We start from the raw sequence: 24,885 nt of genomic DNA on the forward strand, positions 1-24,885 counted from the left end.
CACACACACACACACACACACACACACTTACCTTTCTTCATAAGCCTAAGATGAGTGATTCATGATCACTGCCTGCTACTGAGTGGTGAGTGTTGCCTTGTACTAGTCCAAGACTCTCATTAAGGAATCCTTCATTCTCCTTGCCTGAGCTGTATTCAGACAGGTGAAAACAATTACAGTTGTTAGTTGATTGTGCCTTACTCTGTTTGGCACATGCTGTCCAACTCAAACGTTTCCTCAGTAGTGGGGACTGATGCCTTTTGCTGACACAGAGGAAGGAAGCAACACCATATGTTCAGGGAGCGTCGATTCACGCAGAGATGACAATTTAGGATTGGGAATTTGCGAACAATTTATGAGAGGACTTTTCTGGTAATGTACGCTGGGGAGTGACAGCAGGTATTAATCAGGCTGTTCACCAGACACAATCACCTCCTAGTGTGCCTCGCTAGATTAGGATATCATCTGAAAAAGAATGGGAAATGCTTTTTTCTTCAGTTATAGCAAACAATAGGTCTGTTTAACACGTCTAGTGCGTTCGATCTACTGTATAGCCCATGTGTCTGTTTTTCCCTCGGTGGATTTGTCGACAGCTGACATAAATTACAGCACGCTTACGCGTTGACACACACACACACACACACACACACACACACACACACACACACACACACACACACACACACACACACTATGGCTGACAATGTCTGGCCGAGTGGCTGAAAGACATTGTTTGCTGTATTTATCATAGATACAACAGAGCATGCACCCCAAATGGGACCCTATTCCCTATTCAGTGCACTATTTTGGACCATGACTCACAATAAGTTACCATTCGAGAGGCAACCTGAGATGCACCTGTCTCCCGACTCCAGAATGCGCCTCTGATTCAACGAGGGCCTGGATGTGATGTTATTTATGTCAAACATTTATTGTAAAATGTACAGAAACTTACTGGCAGCAATTGGCCAGTAAGTTACTGTAATTCATTTTACAGTAACAGCTACTGAAAACCATTTTATGGAACCAAAAATGTTACTGTAATTTAATTAACAGTACCAATTACAATTACAGCATATTACTGTAAATACCCAGTAACATATTACCCAGTGTTCTTTGCAAGTTTTCATTTTAAACATGTACATTTTGGTCATTTAGCGGGTGCACTTGTCCTTACAGCAAGTAAAAATGTTTCTGTAACTGTTAACAAACGCTTCCAACCTGTAGTGATGTTATGCTTGATACCAGAGATCTAAGGCATGAGTTGAAATCGCTAAGAAGCTAACTTCGAAGCAGTGTACCAATGCGTGTATCATTTTATCAGAAGTATGTAATCAATGACCTACGAAGCTTAGTTTGATCACATACTTTTTCAAACCATGTGTTGCAAAATGCGAGATTCCACTGATTTCACCCTGGTTCCGGTGGGTTTTTTTTCCGATTCCAAGCTGCTTTCAAACACTGACTGTACAGTATATTTATATATATTTATGATTTTGTACAAAATATTTTTCACCTGACCGGTAGCTTAGCAGGTAGAGTAGGGAACAATGGAACATTCACTGATGTGGGGGTATGCGTTTGAGTCTTGGTTGAAGGCACACTATTTAGAAAATTGTTCTTTCTGCATTTCTGTTAAAACAATTTGCATTATTTAGTATAAACTTCTGTCTTAAGCATCCTAAATAATGCCATAGATTCAGTTTCTGAAAAAGAGTCAACTTGAAGGCAAAAAAATGGAAGCATGATGTAAGATGCAAACCTGGTATTCCAACTGATTATAGGCTACTTAAGCCAACGACCATGATATTATGACTGAAACAGAGAAAGAATACCTGTGATAATCGCATGCTTCTGACCAGCAGATGTCACTAATGTGCAATGTGAACAGATAATGAAGCTTAGAGTATTTAACCGTTTTTTGGCACAATTTGATGAAAGCGCCGAAGCCTTCAGAAAGCCTCGGTTTCCCATCACTACGAAACTCATAGTGATTACATGGCAAAACAGATGAAAATGACATGGCTAGCCACTCAACCATTAAAGGTTTGAGACTTGCTCCCACTCTGATCTGTTCCCTAGATAAATTAAGTTCTTACAGAACTACTACCACATATCAGTTAATTTTGTACAGCATTCTCACTAACGGGTGCAACAAATGTAGAGTCTCTTTCAAGACAAACCTCAAAATATGTTAATGGATCAGAAACAATATCATACTCTCACTCATGTTTAAAATGCTTTTGGAGCTCCAAAAGGCAGTATGGTACTGTATTCTGAATTACAGTAACATTTCTGGCAACATTTGGCCAGTAATATACTGTAGGTTTTCAGGACAAGGTTTATACATTTCTTGAAATACAATATATATTAATAGTGTATTCTGTGCGGTTTCTCACTCACTGGTGCAACAAATATAGCCTCTTACAAGGCAAGCCTGAAAATATGTTAATGTCCCAGAGACTCTTTCGCAGCCCACAACAGTTTCCCACAATGCACCATCATTAATTCTGTAATACACGTTTAAGGTATTTTACTGTGCATTCTACAGTAATTTACTGTTGAAATTACATAAGTCTGATAAAGACAGCAAACTATGTCTTTCAGCCACTCGGCCAGACACTGTCAGCCATAGTGTGTGTGTGTGTGTGTGTGTGTGTGTGTGTGTGTGTGTGTGTGTGTGTGTGTGTGTGTGTGTGTGTGTCGACGTCACCGGCTTTCTAGCCATCGCCGCTCCATTTTTCATGTATCCATTTGTTTTGTCTTGTTCCCTGCACACCTGGTTTTAATTCCCCAATCAAATCAAATGTATTTATTCCTCTGTTCCCCATGTTTGTGTGTAGGATTGTTTGTGTTACGTGCATTTTGATATTGTGGATATTGTTACGTGCATTACTTTTTTGTCTATGTTCCGTGTTTTGGGCACATTTTATGTTACTTTGTGCTGTTATTTGACTGGAATAAAAAGTGCGCTTGTTCACTACACTCTGCTCTCCTGCACCTGACCTTGCCTCCAAAACACACTCCTAACAGTGCGTGTGTGCGCGCGCGCGTGTGTGTGTGTGTGTGTGTGTGTGTGTGTGTGTGTGTGTGTGTGTGTGTGTGTGTGTAAGCATGTTTGTACTGTATCAGTGCACGTGTGGGTGGTGTGTTTGTGCATGTTAGCAGGGAAATAGCTAATTATCCTGCAATGTATTATCACCCTCCTTAGAGAAGCTGTTTAAATAAAACATGTATTTGTTATGGACACAGAATAGTACACCTTGCCAACTGAAGCAGCAATATAGAAGTATTTTAAGCATCACAAAAGACACAATATAAGTAGTGTATGCCACAAACGGTACCCTGTGCATTATGTTGTGCACTACTTTTGACCAGGGTCCGTAGTGCTCTAGTCAAAGCTAGTGCACTATATATGGAATAATATTGTGCCATTTGGGCCACAGTCAGTTACTGTATGAAGTGTCTTGACAGGATTTGATATCAGCTGAAATACAGGAGCTATTCTTGAAGCATCACCGTGCTGCTGGTTTAGGATGCAGCTTGTGGAAAACACACACACACACACACACACACACACACACACACACACACACACAGCTAGTGGAAAACAAGCTAAGGGCTCTTCAAATGTCAAAGTCAATTTTCCTCGCCTATGTAAATTCAGCCTCTTGTGCCAAGCGTTAGCATGGTATCTCTTCCTCACGGAGGTACACATGGTGGCGGCCCTCTGGGCTTTTGTTTTGTGGGTGCCTGTTTTTGTTTCTAAGAGGGATGGAAATGCGGCGGTGTCGGGGAGAGAGCGTGATTGCAGTGGCATCCACGGTAACTGATATTCACATCCACTGGGCGCATTAGCAATAATGTGTGTTGTTTGTCAAAGCAACGCAGCAAAAGCTTTGCCTAACAGGCTGTTAAATAAGATGTGCGCTCAACCTCTCTCACCATTGTCATTGATATGAGCAGACAGACAGGTCCCACATGCCTTCTCAGCCAGCCATTCAGTCAGGAGGAAACAACCAGAATGTGCAGCCTTTTTCTTTGTGTGTGTGTGAGCGAAGAAGAAAGGCAGAGAGAGGGAGCGGGAGAGGAGGGAGAGGAGAGGGAGAAAGAGGGCAAGACAGAGAGGGGATAAGGAGAGAGACCGAGAAGGTGAAAGAGAGAGGCGAGACAGTGATGCGGTTGGGGGAGAGCGTATGTATTTGTTTTTCAGTATGATGTGAGATCAGTGATCAGAACAGAATGGTCAATAATGAATAACAATGTAGTGTCTGTCATTATTTAGTTGGACCAGAGCCTTTGTCCAGTGCCAGGGATCGATACAGGGCTCAGATGAATCATCACCCTGCGTAGCCGTGGCTTACCCATGCCCTGCCTACCATATGTTCAGCTCTCCCTCACTGTGTCACATACTGTAGTATAGACTACTTCTATATACTGTATGTATTTGTACTGTACTCTATACTACATTGTTCCACCAGTAAATATTGTTTCAACTTCTTTCAATGGTCTCTGGACAGCCTCCTCATGTTCGTCTTCCTTATTTGAGGATACAGTAGTACATCTGATTTGTACTAGCTTGTTACAGCATAGATATTCCTATTTCCTAGGTTTGTGGTTCGACCACAGTGTTAAATTCATCCTGAGTGTTCTCCCCTCTCTGTGTGGAAGGGCTTGGAGGTCGTGACCTCAGGCTGGATAGATTCAGAAACACTGATAGAGGTTGTTTCTGCTCTGTTCACCTCCATGACTTCTTGATTTCATCAGCACAGCTCTTCTTGGCCATTAGGTGGCCCAGAGATGGTAGAGCCACGACGGAGAGGTGATTTTATGAATTCAAACAGCCCGTCTCAAACAGAAGAGTGCTGTGGGATCACATAGGGCTGCTTTTATTACAGAACAGACATTGAAAAGGATGGGGAATGTTCTGGTGTTCTGGTGCCTCCATCATCCTTTAGAATTAAACATACCGAACCAGCTTTCCTCACAAAACACTGCAAGGCTATTGAGTTTTGAGAAATATGACAGGAAAAATTACAATGTGTCTCTTCTTCCTCCTCTCTCTATCTCTCTCTCCTTCCCCCTATCCTTCTTTCTTTCTCCCCTTCTCTCTCTCTCTCCCTTCTTCTCTCTCCCTTCCCCCTATCCTCACTCCATCCCCCTTCATCAGTCCGTAGACCCTGGCCAGCAGTTCACGTGGGAACACTCTAACCTGGAAGTAAACAAGCCAAAGAACCGCTATGCAAATGTCATCGCCTACGACCACTCCAGGGTCATCCTCACCTCCGTCGACGGTATGTTTGGTGGATTTGTTGTTGTGAAGTGTTTTCGCTTTTTAATAACTGGATGCGGGGAGGTAATGTGTTATGAAATAAGAGAGCACCTGTCAATAAAACGTTTTTTAGGTGATGTTTAGCTTTTTAGGGAGGGGTGGTGGGAGGTATTGTGATGGTATTAACTAAGTGAGGCTGTCTCAATAAAGAATATCCAAAGCCAAGTCTGCAGACAGTAAGCTCCTACCCACTGCAAAGACATGTCACAACAATATATCTCTCAACCCAATCCCCAGGTGTGACAATGCTTTCTCCCTCACTTACTGTCCGTCTGTCTCAGTTTGGAGTCAGTCAGTGATATAAATGTCATTGCATCCTACTGGTTGTGGATGTGTCTTTCTTCTCTAATGTGTTGTGCTGTGTGGAGCTGTTTCATGCTGTGAAGGGGGTGTTGATACCGTGTTGAAAACCTGCCAGCCTGCTAGGTGACATCCCAAATAGCACCCTATCCCTATGGGCCCTGGTCAAAAGTAGCGCACTATAGGAGATAGTGCCATTTGGGAAGAAGTGATGGAGTGCCATTGCGCTATGGGCGGGGGTCAAAATAAGTGCACTATGTAGGGAGCCATTTGGGATGCAGGCCGAATGTTTCCTAACACTGCCTTCCTTCACCGTGCTACAGGAGTGCCAGGTAGCGACTACATCAACGCTAACTACATAGACGGCTACAGGAAGCAGAACGACTACATCGCTACACAGGGCCCGCTTCCTGAAACCCTGAGTGACTTCTGGAGGATGGTGTGGGAGCAGAGGACCAACACTATTGTCATGATGACCAGGCTGGAGGAGAAGTCAAGGGTGAGAGACTGAACACGCACACACTGTCTCAGCATTACATTTAAGTCATTTAGGAGACGCTTTTATACCGAGCAATTATGGTTAAGTGCCTTGCTCAAGGGCACATCAACATATCTTTCACCTTGTCGTCTCTGGGAATCGAACCAGCAACCTACCGGTTACTGGCCCAACATTCTGAAACGCCAGGTTACCTGCTGACACACGCGCACACACACACAATGTCTCAGGACACACACACACAATCCCCCTCCCCCCTACACACACACACGTCCTGACTATTGATTCACCCTCTGCTGTCATTGACCCTGCACTCACAGACTGTAACAGTCCCAGTAGTCTCACCCTTGCTCTCTAATGGACAGAAGGTGTGAGCGTCGACTGTTAGGTGGCAAAATCCTAATCGAGGTATTTGAATAGACTCTGTAAATAACTGACACTTTGACTGCATGGTGGCAGCAAGACAGATGGAAATGTGTCACGCACACACACACTCACACCAACACACACCTACTTTCTCTAGCAGGATGAATAACTCTGTACCTAAAGGTCATCCCATAGTGTCACAGCTTCCTGCCAAACTTAACATCACACCTGTCTTTCTGGCCCCATGAAGGGTCAACTCATCATTCAATTACCTTTCACCTTTGAATCTTGGCCCCTGTGTGTCATCATCATCACAGCAGGGTGTCTGCTGGTAATATCCCAACCCCACCGCTGTGTCCTCTGATAACCTCCATTTTCACCAGTTTTGTCTAGAAGGAATACAGCTTTTGTCAAAATTGACTTTCGTAGCAGATTTAGGATAATTTATGCAGCAGGTTAGGGGTATTAGGTTAAGATTAGGAAAAGGTTTAGGCTTACCTATAATGCTAAATAATTAAACTTTTGACGTCAATTTAACAAAAGCTGTAGCCATCTAGACATGACAATTTTCACCCCTTTTACTATCAGTCTCACTAGAGAGGAAATTAACGGGAGGGGAGGACCTGAAATAGAATAGAATAGAATTTATGTGACTGTCCGTAGCGACTGACATGGGGATGGCCGGGACGCAGTGACACCCCCTTCACTATGAACAACCAGAGCACAGTACCAACCTTCAATAGTTTTAGGGACAGCAGCCATTTCCAACTGGCACTAGTCTGGGTGGATGTTGGGAAATGTTCCTGTAAAACAGATCAACATAAAACACCAGTAAAATTTAAAAAGGAATATTATTATCTGTGTACATGGTCTGTGTTTGTAAGAAATGTACCAGTTAGCTCTTGACTGTGTGTGTTTGGGATGTTCATTGGAATGTATCCAGGTGGTGACCCTACTGTCCACCAGACTGTCCAATCACAATGCCCCCTCACAATGCCCTGACCAATGACCCTGGAGCACCAGGCTGCTGTCCAATCACAAAGCCCTGACCAATGGCCCTTTGGCGTAGAGGTCTGGAGGAGAAGAGAGGCACCAGTCATGCTGGCTAGGGTCCCTGGGCCTAGATTGCCCTAGAGATGGGCCACTGAACCCCAGCTGGCACTCTCTCTGCTTTCACTCTCTTCCCTCTTTCTCTCTCCTTCTCTCCCTCCAGGACATGGATGACACAGTGGAGCAGAAGCAGTCCAAGCTGTCATCCTTCGCTTAGCCTCAGTCCCTATAACACTGACCCTCTCAGTCCCTGTCCCATTTCACCAAAACACTAGGCCCCTCAGGCAGCTTTAGTCCCTTTCCTATCAACCTACTGTAACTCTGTGTCAATGCTCTTAGGCTAAACCTATGCTCAGAGATATTCATTGTTCAGTGTCTGCGAGTGGAAGTCTCTCCTCTCATCCTCCAGGACAGGGGAAATTACACAGTGGAGCAGAAGCAGCTCAAGCTGTTCTCTTTAGATCAGCCCCAGTCCCTTACTGTCCCATTACCCGAACACTAGCCCCTTCTCTCACCCCTAGTCCTTACCACTGTTCCTTTACTATACCTGCAGTGTCAGTAACACTGCTCTACACTGAGGCTGAACTTCATTGTTCTTTGCCTGTGTGTGTACAGGTGAAGTGTGACCAGTACTGGCCCAGTCGGGGTACAGAGACCTATGGGATGATCCAGGTGACCATGTTGGACACTGTGGAGCTGGCTACCTATAGCGTACGCACCTTCACCCTCTATAAGGTAAGAGCCACACATATAGAGGTATAGTATGTGTTGTAGCCCAAGAGTGACCAGCTCTTGACCAGCTGGAGGGCAATGATCCCAGAATGTTTTCTCGAGCTTTTATCAAATCTCTTGCTAGCTAACTCGGTGTTGTAAATATAAATGTTTGTCATAGAGACTACCCAGAATGTGGCCACCAGTGTGCGTTTGTGGTGTTCTGATACGTTGCTCTACCAGAATGGCTCCAGTGAGAAGAGAGAGGTTCGTCAGTTCCAGTTCATGGCCTGGCCGGACCATGGAGTGCCTGAGTACCCCACCCCCACCTTGGCCTTCCTGCGCAGGGTCAAGGCCTGCAACCCGACAGATGCAGGGCCCATGGTGGTCCACTGCAGGTAACCCCCATCTCAGACACATCTCCTTCACTGCAAACACCTGGAATGAAGTCAATAAAACTGCCCAAGAACAGGGTTCACTGAAGTTGCGCTGTCGAGGCTCTTTCCACTGGTGGAAATAAGCCTAAACCAGAACCATCTCACAGATATGTGACTTTTCCCACACAAAAGCTACACACATTCACATGCACACACACACACACACACGCATACCGACACAACACAAACATACACATTACACACAATACACACACTTTTACACACATCATTTGCTGTTGTTATTTATTTTACTCTTATTATTATCTATCCTGATTGCCTAGTCATTTTACCCTTCCTTCATTTACATATCTACCTCAAATACCTTGTACCTCTGCACATTGATCTGGTACTGGCACTTGTACCTCTGCACATTGATCTGGTACTGGCACTCCCTGTATACTGCATAGCTCCATTCTTGTGTATTTATTTCCTTCCTCGTGTTACTATTTGATTTGTATTATTATTTTCTTTATTTTGAAACTCTGCATCGTTGGGAAGGGCTCATAAAAGCGAGCAGTTCCCCGTAAAGTCTACACCAGTTGTATTCGGCGCATGTGACACATTCCTTTTTATTCCATTTGTTCCTGTCAGTGTACTGTACATGGCTCTATAGTTACAGTTTCCTGTCTGTGTAATAGTTACAGTGCTCTGTCCGTCCCCACAGTGCTGGTGTAGGGCGGACCGGTTGCTTCATCGTGATCGAAGCCATGCTGGAGCGTATGAAGCATGAGAAGTCTGTGGATATCTACGGTCATGTGACGTGTATGAGAGCTCAGAGGAACTACATGGTGCAGACGGAGGACCAGTACGTCTTCATCCACGAGGCCCTGCTAGAGGCAGCCACCTGCGGTAACACAGAGGTCCCTGCACGCAACCTGTACGCACACATCCAGAAGCTCACCCAGGTCACGCCCGGAGGCACCGTTTCCGCCATGGAGCTAGAGTTCAAGGTAGAGTAACAAAACATGGAGTTTGAGAATAAGGCAACAGCCCTGCTTTGTAGCCTGGTCCCAGATGGAAACAATGACCATAGCAGTTGGAAGGACAATGCAAACAGTGTGGTAGCAGCCTGTCTCCTTGTACATTGCAGTTCAGTTCCATGTTATGAACTTAACTTGAAGATTGTTGGAGTGCAGCCTTGAAATCAGACTCGAATGCTAGGGACTTGGGAATTGACTGGTTATGCTAGAGTTTAAGTGACATGACTACAAAATTGGTACACTTACTAACTGGGGCATTTAGTTAGGAAACAACAGAGTTGTTGTTGTTTCGGTGTGTACGATGCAGTGGGGGCAGGAAGTTAATGTTAATGAAGAAAAGGAGGAGGAGGAGGAATTTTCCTCACCCTAACTCTTGGGGGGGTGTTCTGTTTCAGAGGCTAATCTTCTGGACTGGGGATGAGAGACTGAGAATGAGAAAGGGAGGAAGAGAAGAGAGAGGCTCGGGGGATGGAGAGACAGAGAGAAAGAGAGTGATCTAGAGAGGGAGGAGTGTTGGGGCAGGCTGACCGGCTGACAGCCTGTAGATAAAGCCTCAGTGGGTTGGAGAGCTGATGCATCCTGGGATTGGGCTTGGGCCTATACCACTGGGCTCCAACGACTGTATTGGTCCCCCTCAGATACTCACTGTCTGCATCCCAAGTGGTACCCTATTCCCTATATAGTGCACTACTTTTGACCAGGGCCCATAGGGCTCTGAGTAGTACGCTATGTAGGGATTAGGGTGCCATTTGGGGTGCAACCACTCACAGCCTCCCGCCATAGGAAAACAAAACTGTTCTAACCAGCCTCCTTCTGGGGTACTCACCACCATAACCGAAATGATGTGGGTCAAACTTGTTCAGCAAGCAGGATGATTGTAAATCCGCAGCGAGTATAATTAGGTTTTGATGCTCAGTACCACTCGCAAATTTGTTCCGCAAGCAAGGTCTGAAATGTATACTTTGCTTTTTAACTACTGACAGAGAATCACATTAAGAGGACCCTGTCAGCAAAGCCAGCAAAAATATAAAAACTCTATCCCCCTCTCATTTGGGAGAAAATGCTTTTACATTTTAAAAGTTTGTTTTGGTTTTGGATTGCTATTCCATAGCTTTCACATGGATATACTGTAGGCCTGTGCATCTCTCTTAACAGCCATCTCAAATTTTGTGTGAGTATTTGTTTTCGACTCCCTGACGTCTCCGTATGTGGCTGTGGCGTCGACACTTAGGGTGAGTTTAAAGGAGAGAGAGAGTTATTTGAAGATGGAGAACAAAGGGGCTTGACTCAAAGCTCATCATTTTCATGCATCAATAATAGTGTTAGCCCCTATACCCTCCAAAATCCCTGCCCATATACAACAGCGCTAGGCTGGCTGGGATCCCTGGCTTTACAACTTTGAAGGAAGGAAGGTGGGCGTCAGGGAAAGCTGTGGCAACAGTCGTCGTCGGATTAGAGGCAATTTGACTGCACCCCGTGGGTGCACTCCAGTCCAGTAATTATAAGGGTAAGGGTTGGTGTTTCTCTACAGTAGCACACAGTTCTTTAATCTGAGCCATGTTTTTAATCCATGCATCCATCCATGCATCCCTCAACAGTATACCAAAACAAGTGGCGGGGCTGCCATTTTGCCCAAAAACATCCCAGATTGTATCTTAACTCTGTCCATTCCTCTTCCCTTCCTTCTCCAGAAACTGTCTAACTCTAAAGCACATACCTCAAGATTCATCAGCGCCAACCTCCCCTGCAACAAGTTCAAGAACCGGCTGGTGAATATCATGCCTTTTGAGTCCACCCGCGTGTATCTGCAGCCTATCAGAGGTGTGGAGGGCTCCGACTACATTAACGCCAGCTTCATCGATGGATACAGGTGAGAGAGAGGGAGATGAGGAGAGGAGAGAAGAGAAGGAGGGACGAGAAGAGAGGAGAGGAGGAGAGGGGGTAGAGTAGAGGAGGGGGAGGGCAGAGAAAGAGAGGAGATTCAAACTGTGAAAATGAGACATGAAATATTCTGAAGACTAGAATAAGTGAGATGGAGGATGGTGAAAATAGAGGAGATGAAATAGAAATGGAGAAGACCGAATCCATCCTGCAGACACAGCTCCTCTAATGAGCAAGGAGGTGGACCTTTCCTGCAGCGGCTGACAGCAGTGGATTATGGTGTGACATGGAGACTAGTGTTTTCCTGTCTGTCTTCCTTGTTGTGTCAGTTGACAGGGCAAATTGGTCATAGTGGCAGTACTGTCCATCGCTTGCCACATTTCTCCTGTGGTAAATAAATAGTCTGTTTGTGACAGGTGACAAACTACTCCTGGAAGAGGAATAAAAGTTATTGCTTATTGTGATGACTCTGTTCTTGTCTGCTGATTCCCACATTCCTTTACTGTATGGGAAACACTCTTTTAAAGACATTTGTTGATATTTGGAAAAATAACAGTGAAATGAAGCACCTGTTGTTCTTACTGAGATGGATGGGAAGGTTTTGAGAATTCCGTAATATATAGCTGGGTGTGTGCGTGCAAGTGAGCATTAATGTGTGCACAGAGATGGGCAGTATTTCTGTTGAATATATTTGAAATACGTATTTTGTATTTACAATTTTATTTGCCTGAACTACAATCCAATGTTTTTTGTAACGAGATACTTTCGAGAGCTGTAATTGATATTTTCAAAATACCAAAATACTTTTCAATACCATTTTTTTTTATATAGCGGTTCATTGGTATCAGACGTCTGATGGCACTATGGTGTGATAAGTGTTTCTGTTAAATGACCAAATTGTAAATGTAGATATAAAAATGAACACCAAAATGCGCAACCAGGGGGCCCCTAGGAGACACTCTTATGTAGGGAATCTTACAGGCAGTGCATTCATCTAAGGTAAATAAAAAAATACATATCGCAGTCATAGCAAGCAACAAGTCTCTGTAACCATTACTGAGAGTGATGTTGTTTTTAACGGGTCGACTTGCTAATGTATTTTTGTATTTGAAAAGAAATACAATGCTTTGTAAACGTATGTTGTAATTTATTTTGATATGTTGGTCTTTAGGGTATTTTGTAATTGTTCTTTGTGATTTTTGCCAATTCCTGTGTGGGCGCTTGTGTATGGTTGTGACTGAAAGTGTGTGTGAGGTGCTTGGGGGCTTCTGTTCAGGTATTGTCCCATATATTAATACCTAATCAGAGTGGTCCCATAGAGAGGCTCCTTCATGGAAGTGTAAACACTGTAATTGGCAATAATCCACAATGCTACAACACACTAATGAGTGAATGTCTGAATGAATAGGAGCTTTCCTCCTTTTTGGAGGATTTGTTGAGGGTTTCTATTTGGATTTCCTGATTCAACCTCTCATCACACACACACACATTAGCAAGCAAGCAAACACACATACACCTCCTCTGTGCCTAATAATGTCCCTGGGGCTGCCCCACCTGAGGGAGAGAAGGGAAAGAAGAGAGGAGGAGGGGGAGAAGGAAGGTGGATGTAATTCCTCTTTAATTCATGTAGCGGTAATTAAGAGTGACAGAGAGGTGTTGGCTTGTGTCCCAAATGGCACACTATTCCCTATATAGTGCACTTTTGATCAAAAGTAGAGCACTATATAGGGAATAGGGTGCCATTTGGGACTGATTGTAGGTGTTAGTATTCTATTGCGTGGGAGGCAGGCAGGCATCACATCTTTAAAGTGCCAGAGGGGATCAGAATGACTTAGGGGAATGAAGAAGGGGAGGATAATGATGATGACGCAATGATGATGATGATGTCATTCTGGTTAAGTTTCTGATATCCTGAGGTGGTAATTCAAACTATCTAGTCTCTTGCCAGCTATGCCACTGACATAACGATGTTGTGCACACCATACATTACATACATACCAAGCACTGTCTTGGCAGAGCAAGGATCTCCATACATGCCTGTTCATTTCTTTATTGCTATTGCTATGTCAGAACACTAAGAATCCAATAATTCAGCTGAAGAAACTGAATATCCTTGTGTCAGTCAAACCTATCAGATGTTAGAGACCCTTTGAACATTGTGCTGAGGCTGGTCTTAGTTGTTACTCAGAAAAGTAAGGGCAAAGATAGGTAGAACTCACAATTCCAGCAGCACCTTAGCTAGATATAACTCACAATTCCAGCAGCACCTTAGATAGATAGAACTCACAATCCAGCAGCACCTTAGATAGATAGAAATCACAATTCCAGCAGCACCTTATACTGTACTTCATGCCTCCTATAGAATGCACTGTCTGTCTCTGTATGGTTGTATAAGAAATGATGTATGGCTATACTGTATCCTCCTGTAGCCTATAACATGGAGGAGCAGACCATATAGCTGCTGTAATCTCATGGTCACTAATTTCCTGCAGTGTGTGTGTGTGTGTGTGTGTGTGTGTGTGTGTGTGTGTGTGTGTGTGTGTGTCTGGCCGTACGAATGTATGCGTCTTGGGCTGACTCTCACATGTTTGTCGGGATTCCTGACAGAAACGTAATCACATTAACGACACTACTCCCACAGCTTCACACTGCCCTCTACTGTTGATCTAGTGGAACTGGACCCCAGTTGCAACGCTGCGGTTCTCACTGCCTTGAAGAGAATAGGAACTTAATTTGTCAGCAGCATAACATAATGAAAATACACCAAGCCCAGACCCCATTATCAGCACAAGGGCCTCTCAGATCACAGTAGGACCACACAGAGCTCAGCGTGGATACTCTAGGTCTATGGGGATGTATTGAAGTGTACCTTATATCCTTTGTAGTTATGATGTTATCCTGACTCCCTGTGTCATGGCCTTTCCTGTATCCTGACGTAACTCGTGTCTCGTGTCTCTCAGGCAACAGAAGGCCTACATAGCCACCCAGGGCCCGCTAGCAGAGACCACAGAGGACTTCTGGAGGATGCTGTGGGAACACAACTCTACCATCGTCGTCATGCTCACCAAACTCAGAGAGATGGGACGGGTGAGTGGCATAGATACTGTACATACACTGTTAATACAAGCACACACAAACACACGCATGCATGGACACACACACTAATGGATGGTATTGTTGACATGACAGTTCTGTCATTGTTTTCTGTTTCTTAGGAAAAGTGCCATCAGTACTGGCCTGCTGAGCGTTCTGCTAGGTACCAGTACTTTGTAGTGGACCCCATGGCTGAGTACAACATGCCCCAGTACATCCTCCGAGAGTTCAAGGTCACAGACGCCAGGGTAAGTCCATCTCTCCATCCATCCTCCCTCTTCTTCCTAGTGACGTATATATCTCTTTCTGCTCTATGCAAAGGGCTAATTATTGTACATAGCTGTACGCTAAGCATATTTTCCCAGTGAATTGTTTGAACACATATAATGATCTCTGCACTGTGGTTATGTTATGATGTTCTGTGTGTAGAAATAGTTTCTGCACGTTACAGCAAAGACATTAGTAGCTTGAGAACACACTAAAACAATACTGGTAACATTACTCAAATTCTGTGGGTATAATGCTTTATGTAGTGGTATTTAATTTTACCTATATCTTACTAGGCAAGTCAGTTAAGAACAAATTCTTATTTTCAATGACGGCCTTGGAACAGTGGGTTTACTGCCTGTTCAGGGGCAGAACAACAGATTTGTACCTTGTCAGCTCGGGGATTCGAACTTGCAACCTTTCGGTTACTAGTCCAATGCTCTAACCACTAGGCTACCCTGTATGAGCCTTTATAATGTCTAATAATAAGACTTAAAGAAAATACTCACTTTATGCCCATCATTCATTCCTCACCACCTCTAAGGATGGCCAATCCAGGACCATTCGGCAGTTCCAATTCACTGATTGGCCAGAACAAGGGGTGCCAAAAACTGGAGAGGGCTTTATCGACTTCATTGGCCAAGTGCATAAAACCAAGGAACAGTTCGGACAGGATGGACCCATCTCTGTGCACTGCAGGTAAGGGACACCAATGACAATTACCATTGTGTGTGTTTATGCATACGTGTGTGTGCTTATGCATACGTGTGTGTGTGTGTGTGTGTGTGTGTGTGTGTGTGTGTGTGTGTGTGTGCGCATCTACTCTCTTTGCTCCTCCACAGTGCTGGTGTTGGGCGGACTGGTGTGTTCATCACCCTGAGTATCGTGCTGGAGAGGATGAGGTACGAGGGGGTGGTGGACATCTTCCATACCGCCAAAACACTGAGGACCCAGAGACCTGCCATGGTGCAGACAGAGGTACAATGCAGTCACAACGCTACAGTATGTTGCGATAGACTGGTTAGAGAGGGGATAGGACTTTATAGAAGCTCTTGGGTAGAGGCAGGTGACTAAGCAAACAAGGATTCAGTTGAAACAATAGTTTTTTTTACAAATCAGATTTATATTGTGTGATGTCCTGTCGTGATACTGTGCCATAATGTTAGAGGAAGGTAGGCAGATATCGGGAGGAAACTGGGATGTGTGGGGATAGATTAATAAAGCGTAGTTATTTCAACATATTGCTACAAATACTCTCCTAGGCAAATGCAGAACTATTAAATCAAATCAAATTGTATTTGTCACATGCGCCGAATACAACAGGTAACCTTACCGTGAAATGCTTACTTACGAGCCCTTAACCAACAATGCAGTTCAAGAAATAGGGTTCAGAAAATATTTACTAAATAAACGAATATAAAAAGTAACATAATAAAATAACAATAACGAGGCTATATACAGGGGGTACTGGTACCGAGTCAATGTGCGGTGGTACAGGTTAGTTGAGGTAATTTGTCCATGTAGGTCGGGGTAAAGTGGCTCTATTTGTGATTGTAGATCACTCTCTTGACTGACACTGCTCTGCCCCTCTTTGTTTCCCTCCCAGGACCAGTACCAGTTGTGCTACAGGGCAGCTCTGGAGTACCTTGGCAGCTTTGACCACTATGCAACATAATCACTCTCAGAATGCACTGGGACTCCTGGGGTTCCGGAGCGCCGCCAGTGTGTCCCTTCTGAGCCATATACACCCGGCTGACAAAGTCCAGAAACTGCCTGAGGGGAGAAGGGAGAGGGGGGAGGAAGAAGGGAGAGGGGGGAGGAGGAGAGGGAGAGAGCACAAGTCTGACTGGGCGACCTTCAATCAGGTGGAGCAGTACTCTTGGACTGACTGGCATAATAAACCTGCTTTAAAACCCTCCACTACTAAAATCTACTCCTCAAGAAATGATCTAAATGCTTCAGTGTGCTTCATTCTGACGTCTCTATACGTAATGCACACAACATAAAATCACTATTTCTGCCTCCTACTACTGCTGATATAGCAACGGTTATTTTTCTGCTTTTATTATGCATCAATATCAATATTATTACCCATTATAAGTATGTGATTATTATTATTATTATTTTGAATTTATTTTCTAATCATTTATACTTTGGTTATTGTATGTCTTAACGTGTCTTATTTTAAATTAATTACTTGTCTTTTTTTGCACAAGGGACATGAATTTTTAATATGCTCCGAGTTATTATTAATACTGGAGACGTATGCATACTCAGAGCTGCTAATAATAATTTTATTTTTTACCATATTCCAAAGTTCGCTATTCTCTGGTAGTATTCAGTGGTATATGGGGGACAATCTTTTATACACCTTTTCACTTCCTGGTCCTTTACAAAACGACTAGCCATCTCCACAAAAAGAGATCAAACACATACACCAGAGTTAGTGGACTACTATAAAATAAACCTATCTACAGTGCATTTGGAAAGTATTCAGACCCCTTGACTTTTTCTACATTTTGTTACGTTACCATTCTAGAATGGAATAAAAACGTTTTTTCCCCCCCCGCCCCATCACTCTACACACTATACCCCATAATGACAAAGCAAAAACAGGTTTGTAGAAATGTTTGCAAATGTATATAAAAAAACAAACAGACCATTTAAATAAGTATTCAGACCCTTTACTAAGTACTTTGTTGAAGCACCTTTGGCAGCAATTACAGCCTCAAGTCTTCTTGGGTATGACCCTACAAGCTTGGCACACTTGTATTTGGGGAGTTTCTCCCATTCTTCTCTGCAGATTCAAGGACATTCAGAGACTTGTTCCGAAGCCACTCCTGCGTTGTCTTGACTGTTTGCTGAAAGTCGTTGTCCTGTTGGAAGGTGAAGCTTCGCCCCAGTCTGAGGTCTTCATCAAGAATCTCTCTGTACTTTGCTCCGTTCATCTTTCCCTCGATCCTGACAAGTCTCCCAGTCCCTGCCTCTGAAAAACATCTCCACGGCATGATGCTGCCACCACGCATCACTGTAGGGATGGTGCCAGGTTTCCTCCAGATGTGACACTTGGTATTCAGGCCAAAGAGTTCGATCTTGGTTTCATCAGACCAGAGAATCTTGTTTCTCATGGTCTGAGAGTCTAGGTGTCTTTTGGCAAACTACAAGCAGTGCCTTTTACTGAGGAGTAGCTTCCATCTGGCCACTCTACCATAAAGGTCTGAAATGTTCTCCCATCTCCACAGAGGAACTCTGGAGCTCTGTCAGGGTGACCATCGGCTTCTTGGTCACCTCCCTGACCAAGGCCTTTCTGTGAAAGAGAGGTGCGGGGGGGCATAATCAACATCAAGGTCTTCAGAGTCCAGTGTGCTAACTGCCTTGTTCAGGGGCAGAAGGACATATATTTACCTTGTCAGCTCGGGGATTTGATCCAGCAACCTTTTGGTTACTGGCCCAACACTCTAACCACTAGGCAACTTGCCAAATTATGGAGGCCATTGTGTTCTTGGGGACCTTCAATGCTGCAGATATTTGTTGGTACCCTTCCCCAGATCTGTGCCTCAACACAATCCTGTCTCGGCACTCTATGGACAATTCCTTCGACCTCATGGCTTGGTTTTTGCTCTGACATGCACTTTCAACTGTGGGGCCTTATATGGATGGGCGTGTGCCTTTCCAAATCATGTCCAATCAATTGAATTTAATACACGTGGACTCCAATCAAGTTGTGGAAACATCTCAAGGATGATCAATGGAAACAGGATGCAACTGAGCTCAATTTTGGTCTCAGCCTGTTTCAAAGGGTCTGAATACTTATGTAAATAAGGTATTTTTGTTTTTTTAAATAGAATACATTTGCAAAAAATTCTAAACCTCTTTCCGCTTTGTTATTATGGGGTATTGCGTGTAGATTGATTAAATTATTTATTTATTTAGTTCAGCAATTTTAGAATAAGGCTGTAATGTAACAAAATGTGAAAAAATCGGACTACTATCTGAGTCTGAATACTTTCCAAATGCACTGTATGTTTAAAAAACTGAATAGGCTAATCTTGATGACTTTTGACAAATCTGCCATGTACAAATACCCAATAACTGTTTACTGTGATTTTCTCAATGCCTGTCGCTCAAAGAGCTCCGGTCCAAACTCTAGACACAGCGAAAGAAATACAGAAAACCACCGGTACATGGAAAGTTGTTTGTTCTTTTACATCCAGGTAGGTCGAGCATGGCCTGAGGTTGACTGAACCAAACCATCACTCCCGAATGTCACAGTGGAACTGGGACCCTGGCTCTGGTCTGATCTGACAAGCTATACCTAGTTTGGAGAAGCAGATATACAGAGCTCCACATCACAGACTAATGTACAGCCCCAACAACAACCATCCTATGAGAAGTGTTGAAGTGTCCAGACAGACAGTTATTCATCCATGTATTTCTGATTACCCTTCTGATTCTGAACTATGAACTGCACATGTCCATCTGCAAACGACTGGTCCAGCTCCCAATGACTGGCCAGCTCTGCAGATACAGTAACTGACAACAACCCAGATGAACGTCTCTTCTGACTGTCACTGACTTTACATCCATGGTATAACTGCTGTACTATACTGTATTATCTCCTCACTGTGGTACAGAAGGAAATTCTCCTGTAACACAAAGAAGCAGCATCAATGTACGGTGGAGGATATCTACCTTATAGTCAAGCTTTTCTTTCTTAAGTGGTACTATAGAATTGCAAAATGAGGTGAATTTGGATTTAGTGGGCCCGGAAGAATGGACTACAAAACAGGATTCATTTCACTTTGTCTTCGAATAGTGCCGTAGGGGTTCAATCTTTTTTCTATTTGTTAATAAAAAGGAGAGGAAAAAAATGTTGCAAAAACCTTGATGTTAATAAAGTTGAAAAATGTGGTTTTTTATAATGTGGTGGTTGCATGGCTCTTTTTTTGTCTATGTTGTGGATATTCCATGTACTGTCCTGTGTTGAGATTTGCCTTTACCCTGCACACACACACACACACATGCACTCACGCGCACAAACATGCAGTCACAACTCACACACACACACACACACTGTTCCCCTCTCTTCCCACCCCCCATCCGTCCATGGACCTGCTCCCCCTTTATCCACCCCCTTGCCAGTACAACAGATTGTGGTGGATACCCCTCCAGCCAATGCCTAGCTGTGCTGTGTCCATGGACTGCCTGGACACTGCTATACAGCCACTCTGTCCTGACAGAACCCCTGGAATATTATGGTCACAAAATGATAAAAACAATGAATTTTGGTTTACAGTAGTAAGTAGGTACCAGCATTGTGACTAGGAGGATGTTGGGAATTGTTCAGATCTAGAGTAACAGTTCGACATGTCAAATCAAAGTATATTTGTCACGTGCGCCAAATACAACAGGTGTAGTAGACCTTACAGTGAAATGCTTACTTACAGGCTCTAACCAACAGTGCAATTTCAACAACAACAAAAATATTTTTAAAAAGGTATTAGGTGAACAATGTTAGGTGACATGTTGGGTAAACTCCAGGTTCCAAAGAGGAATACTCACTGTGTTGAACATAAAGACAATACAATTTACATGATTAATTATTCGGCACTCATTAACCAGATTAAGTTGCTAAATAATATTTTCAATTGTGGAAAAAACAGATCACGGAAAGACTACAGTTTTAGGATTTGGTATTTGTACAGAGAAATTAGATGTCCTAGACTTAATCTTTTTTCTTTACATCATCCAACTTTTTAACGATTTATACCATATTAATAGGCTACGATTTGCAGGGCATGAGTAATTTAACAAGGCGGAGTCATAGCAAAATAGTGCATTATGATTTGTCTCGGTTGAGCGTTGGATACGCCCTCATTAAGCATTGTGCACAAACACGCACTGAGCATGCGTGCGACACTGGGTAACTTAATGGAGGACAATCTTTCCTACCCATGGTGATTTGTAAACAAATAATCTTCTGCTTTTGGAGATTTTGAAGTAGCAATCACTCATTACTTGGTCGTCAAGCGTAAGTTAATATTTTAAACAAAAAAAAATGTGTTTGCTTTTAAGTAGCTAACTACTGATAAGTAATGTTGCTGAAAATGGTCTTCGCTCTTAGTCAAAGCTACGTTAGCGTAACGTACTAACGTTACTTGCTTCTCAAAGTTGTGACGTTATCAGTTGTTGCGTTATCTTTAACATGTTTGTCAATATGACATGACACAACTACTATTACTTTGTCTTTGCTATAGCTGAAATACATTATTAAGTAAACAATTATTAATTTGGCTAGGTTTGTAAGGCATCTTGCTAACGCTCTTTTCTGGGAGTTAGGTGACAACACTGGGCCCGTCGTTAAATGACTTGGCATTCAACCAATCACAAATGTAGGAATTAATTTCATCAGGATTTCGTCCAATCTGCAAGTGGGCAGGAACTTCGCAATTCGCTGACGTTAGCTGTCTTGAGGAATATTAGCATGCTAGCGTTCTTATGATGTAGGAAGGAAAAGTTAAGACAACAACACAACGTTAGCATCATACGAAGCTAGCTACCATCTCACGGAGGAGATCAGAATTTAGTAAAAGACTGCGAGGTAATGTTAGCTAGATAATTTTAGCTAACTGTCTCGTTTAAATTTGAGTTGTTGTTGCTGATATTAACGTTAGGCATTTGTCAGTATCTAGTTACTACAGCCACAGAGTCAAAATGACTATCGCAACTCATTAAAACAAACATTTGCTTTTTAGTCTTAATTGAAGGTTAGGCATACGGTTCGCAGTTTGGTAAGGTTCGGTTTAAAATAAAATGTTAAGAAGATAATTTTAGAAATAGGCGGGGTTTATGACTCTGGCTGTGGTAACTAGTGACGACCGGCATCTAGCTAGTTAACTAGCTAGTATGCCAAGAGCTAACTTTAACTAGCTAACGTGTCGTTAGCATTCTGAACTGAAGTAATTTCGACGACATTATCTACCTGGCCCCACAATATGTATATTTTTTCTACTGTGTTTTTGTGTGATTATAGTATACACTTCTGTAGTTGCCATAGTAGTAACGTTAGACTAAGCAGAGAGCTCCTGTAAATATGTACATATACATTTATTTGTACCTTTTTTTTAATCATCTGTTTTGTTTTTGATAACATTGAGTTTTATTGCATATTTCTGGTGGTTTTGACCCACAGATGTGCAGATGGACTGGCAGGTAAAAGTCATTATGGCTTAGCTAGCTACTTTAATAATTGCTAATTGTTTCTGTTCAATGATGCATCTGGACACTGTAGCAACTTTTTTGTTTCACCTGGCTGCTGGTTCCTGATCCTTTTTGAAAATATCAATTGAAGAGTCACCTGAAGCTGGAGAGGAATGGAAGCTGCAGCAAAGCCGTGGTCACCAATCTTTTCTTAGTCAATATCACTTTCTTAGTCAAAGTGCAAGCCGAGATCCACCGCTTATATTTTTGGGGAACATTACTTTAAAAAAGTAATCCTATGCAACATTAAGCTATTAAAAGCAGTACTGTATCAATGAGGTTTGTGCAGTTGGCTATAGGCCCAATATGTTATCACTGCATATTGGCTTTGCTTGAATTGCCCTGCCAATGCATTGTTAGTTATATTAAAACATTTAAGGTAGGATATATGATCTGTTGCATTACTTGTGAGGCACAGCGGAGTGCGCACAGTTAAATAATGTGCTTTATTTTACTGGGCTGATGGTGCCTGCATCTGATGGTCAGTCTCAGCTGAGGGAGAGGGCAGCAGACTGATGAGGGTCCGCTGCTCAACGTCCCTCCGCTCTCCCTTTCCTCTTCTGACACTGACCAAAAAGGGACACTGTGTTCCAGCTGATGGCGAAACTTAGTTGCACTGCATTATTTCTGCCTCATGAACAAATTCATGCTGTTACTCCTATGAACAGAGAAAGTGAAATATTCCTTGATATTAAAAAAATTGCTAATAATAAAAATGAAATCCTATTGATGCACATTTCTACTCGTTCATTAGATGCAATGCTGGTTGTAGCACGATGAAAGCACATTTTATGGCCTTTAAAAGTATTGACATAACTTAAACATGAACTCACTCAAAAACAGCTGTTCTTTGCTGTATTTGTTGAGTCTAGGGTCTGACCCCATTTAGTCAACTGGTCGGTTGATGGGCTGTTTTTAAAATATTTTTTTAACTAGGCAAGTAAGTTAAAAACAAATTCTTATTTACAATGATGGCCTAGGAACAGTGGATTTTTACATGTAAGTTTTTACCTTGTCTGCTCGGGGCCTTGATCTTGCAACCTTTCGGTTACAAGTCCAACGCTCTAACCACTAGGCTACCTGCTGCCCCAGGTTGATGGGCTGTTAGTCGACCAATATTATTTAGTTGAGCAGTTGGAAAGTACCTCTTGATTGATGACTGTCCCAGTGGACTAATCCATTGCTGAGGCCGCGGGATGGCACATGAATATCAACAGTAGTACATTTACCGTTAATTCCCATTTGCAGAGTGCACAACCGAGGCTACACTTGTGAGAAACAAGTTTTGTTTTATTTCATTCCATTTACGAGTTGTCAATTTTATTAATTGTGTTTGGTTTGGAGCGCTTCTTTCAATGTTGAGTTAGGACGCGCACCTTGTTTATGCATAGAAGTAGGCCTAGGCTACCTGTCCTGCGCGCTAATGTAGACTTATAAATGTGCCCTTTTGGAACTAACCACATCTGAACTAACCACCACTAATGAGCTTCTCCAAGTAATCTTTTCTTCACTTCAAACAGCAAGTAAAACAGTCTGTTTTTCATCCATTGAGAATGACAGTAGTTCCTCAATGTAGCCTATTTGAACAATCTTTCCAGCTAGCTTCCTTTCCTATCAGTGTGAAAAGTGGAGAAAAAAAAGTAATCCTCTGATCCGGTGGAAACATCCTAATAGGCCTACCTGATTACTTTTTATCCCTTGCGCAAATAGCCTACAGCTGTGTCTGTCTGGAGCTCACTGGCCTGGGAAACTCTGAGGGCCCAGGATATACAATGTTGCAAGTTTGTTAGCACATTTTAGGCTGATACAATGTTTCAATTTCCTTGCAGACAGGCCATGATATTTATTTGTATTAGTATATTTTCTACCTGCAGGCTGTTATGTTTTTATTTGTTGGCATTATGTAGGCAATTTTCTTTACATAGTTGGCAATATAATTATTTTTTATTTTTTTGGTTAGGCTGTCTTGATCTCTGGCTCGGGTCATTTGTGTGTCTTAAGCTCAGTAGCTTACATATAGTTGATTTTATTAAAACGTGGAAAAATACACTTAAATTGACAAGTAGATTGGTCGAAAGAACAGACAACTTTAAATTTGTCGGGGACAGCCCCTACTCTAATCATGGTTTTGAAATATTTTTGCTGCAGCTTTCTTTTTACATCGGCTTAATTTCTGTAGACACGGTAATCTGAGCTATCCGATTGGTCAGCGGTAGGCCCCGGAAGGCAGAGTTTGAAATGGTTCAAAATCGGAACACATCCCCTACTCGCCGCTCAGGGCAGCTGATTGGGTGCACCTACCACCAACTACGAGGAATTCTTTAATTTAAAAAAAGGCTTTTTTTTTTTTTTACAGAAATGTTTGGCGATAGACCAGCCGATTGCGATCGACCGGTTGGTGACCACTGGAGGAAAGGAATGCAGTACTGAGGCAGAAGGTTCGTAGTGAGGACGACTGACCACTACTCTGAACTGTGTGTGGTGAGCTTTCTGGTGCCCAGAGCTGCTGAGGCATCACCTAAGTGGGTGCCACACATTGTGAAGGAGCAGGTCCAGTAGCTACATGACTCAAGCTGGTTCCCAGAGTAGCCCTCTACATCAGTGTTTCCCAACCGGGTAGTCCCCAGTGGGTACGTGGGAAAAAAAAAAAAATAGTATGGGCCAAATCGGAAGGAAGTGGTACTCGCTAAGCAAGCAGTGTTAAGTCGTTTA

The 24,885-nt window shown here is 43.0% G+C and overlaps 2 protein-coding genes across 6 annotated transcripts in view; both read left to right on the plus strand.

The window, feature by feature from the left end:
* Nucleotides 1–19,835, plus strand: part of ptprfa (protein tyrosine phosphatase receptor type Fa) — a 441,814-nt gene extending 421,979 nt beyond the window's left edge. Inside the window, 11 exon segments of the mRNA XM_029686556.2 lie at nucleotides 5,171–5,294; nucleotides 5,956–6,131; nucleotides 8,160–8,279; nucleotides 8,499–8,653; nucleotides 9,357–9,642; nucleotides 11,364–11,542; nucleotides 14,514–14,640; nucleotides 14,769–14,894; nucleotides 15,458–15,612; nucleotides 15,756–15,891; nucleotides 16,520–19,835. Coding sequence (XP_029542416.2) covers nucleotides 5,171–5,294; nucleotides 5,956–6,131; nucleotides 8,160–8,279; nucleotides 8,499–8,653; nucleotides 9,357–9,642; nucleotides 11,364–11,542; nucleotides 14,514–14,640; nucleotides 14,769–14,894; nucleotides 15,458–15,612; nucleotides 15,756–15,891; nucleotides 16,520–16,588 — 1,653 coding nt within the window. The 3' untranslated portion in view covers nucleotides 16,589–19,835.
* Nucleotides 19,836–20,812: 977 nt separating this feature from the next.
* LOC115145198 (lysine-specific demethylase 4A) overlaps nucleotides 20,813–24,885 on the plus strand; it is a 53,156-nt gene continuing 49,083 nt past the window's right edge. For 2 of the 5 annotated variants that reach the window (XM_065003153.1, XM_065003156.1), the window contains exons 1-2: nucleotides 20,813–20,944; nucleotides 24,530–24,611. The gene's annotated coding sequence lies outside the window, so the exon portion shown is untranslated. Of the gene's footprint in view, nucleotides 20,945–21,366; nucleotides 21,515–24,529; nucleotides 24,655–24,885 lie in introns of those variants that run through there. The other 3 variants (XM_029686560.2, XM_065003154.1, XM_065003155.1) reach the window with 3 other exon arrangements.

Source organism: Oncorhynchus nerka, linkage group LG17 (genome assembly GCF_034236695.1).
Source record: "Oncorhynchus nerka isolate Pitt River linkage group LG17, Oner_Uvic_2.0, whole genome shotgun sequence".
Classification (NCBI taxonomy): Eukaryota; Metazoa; Chordata; class Actinopteri; order Salmoniformes; family Salmonidae; genus Oncorhynchus; species Oncorhynchus nerka.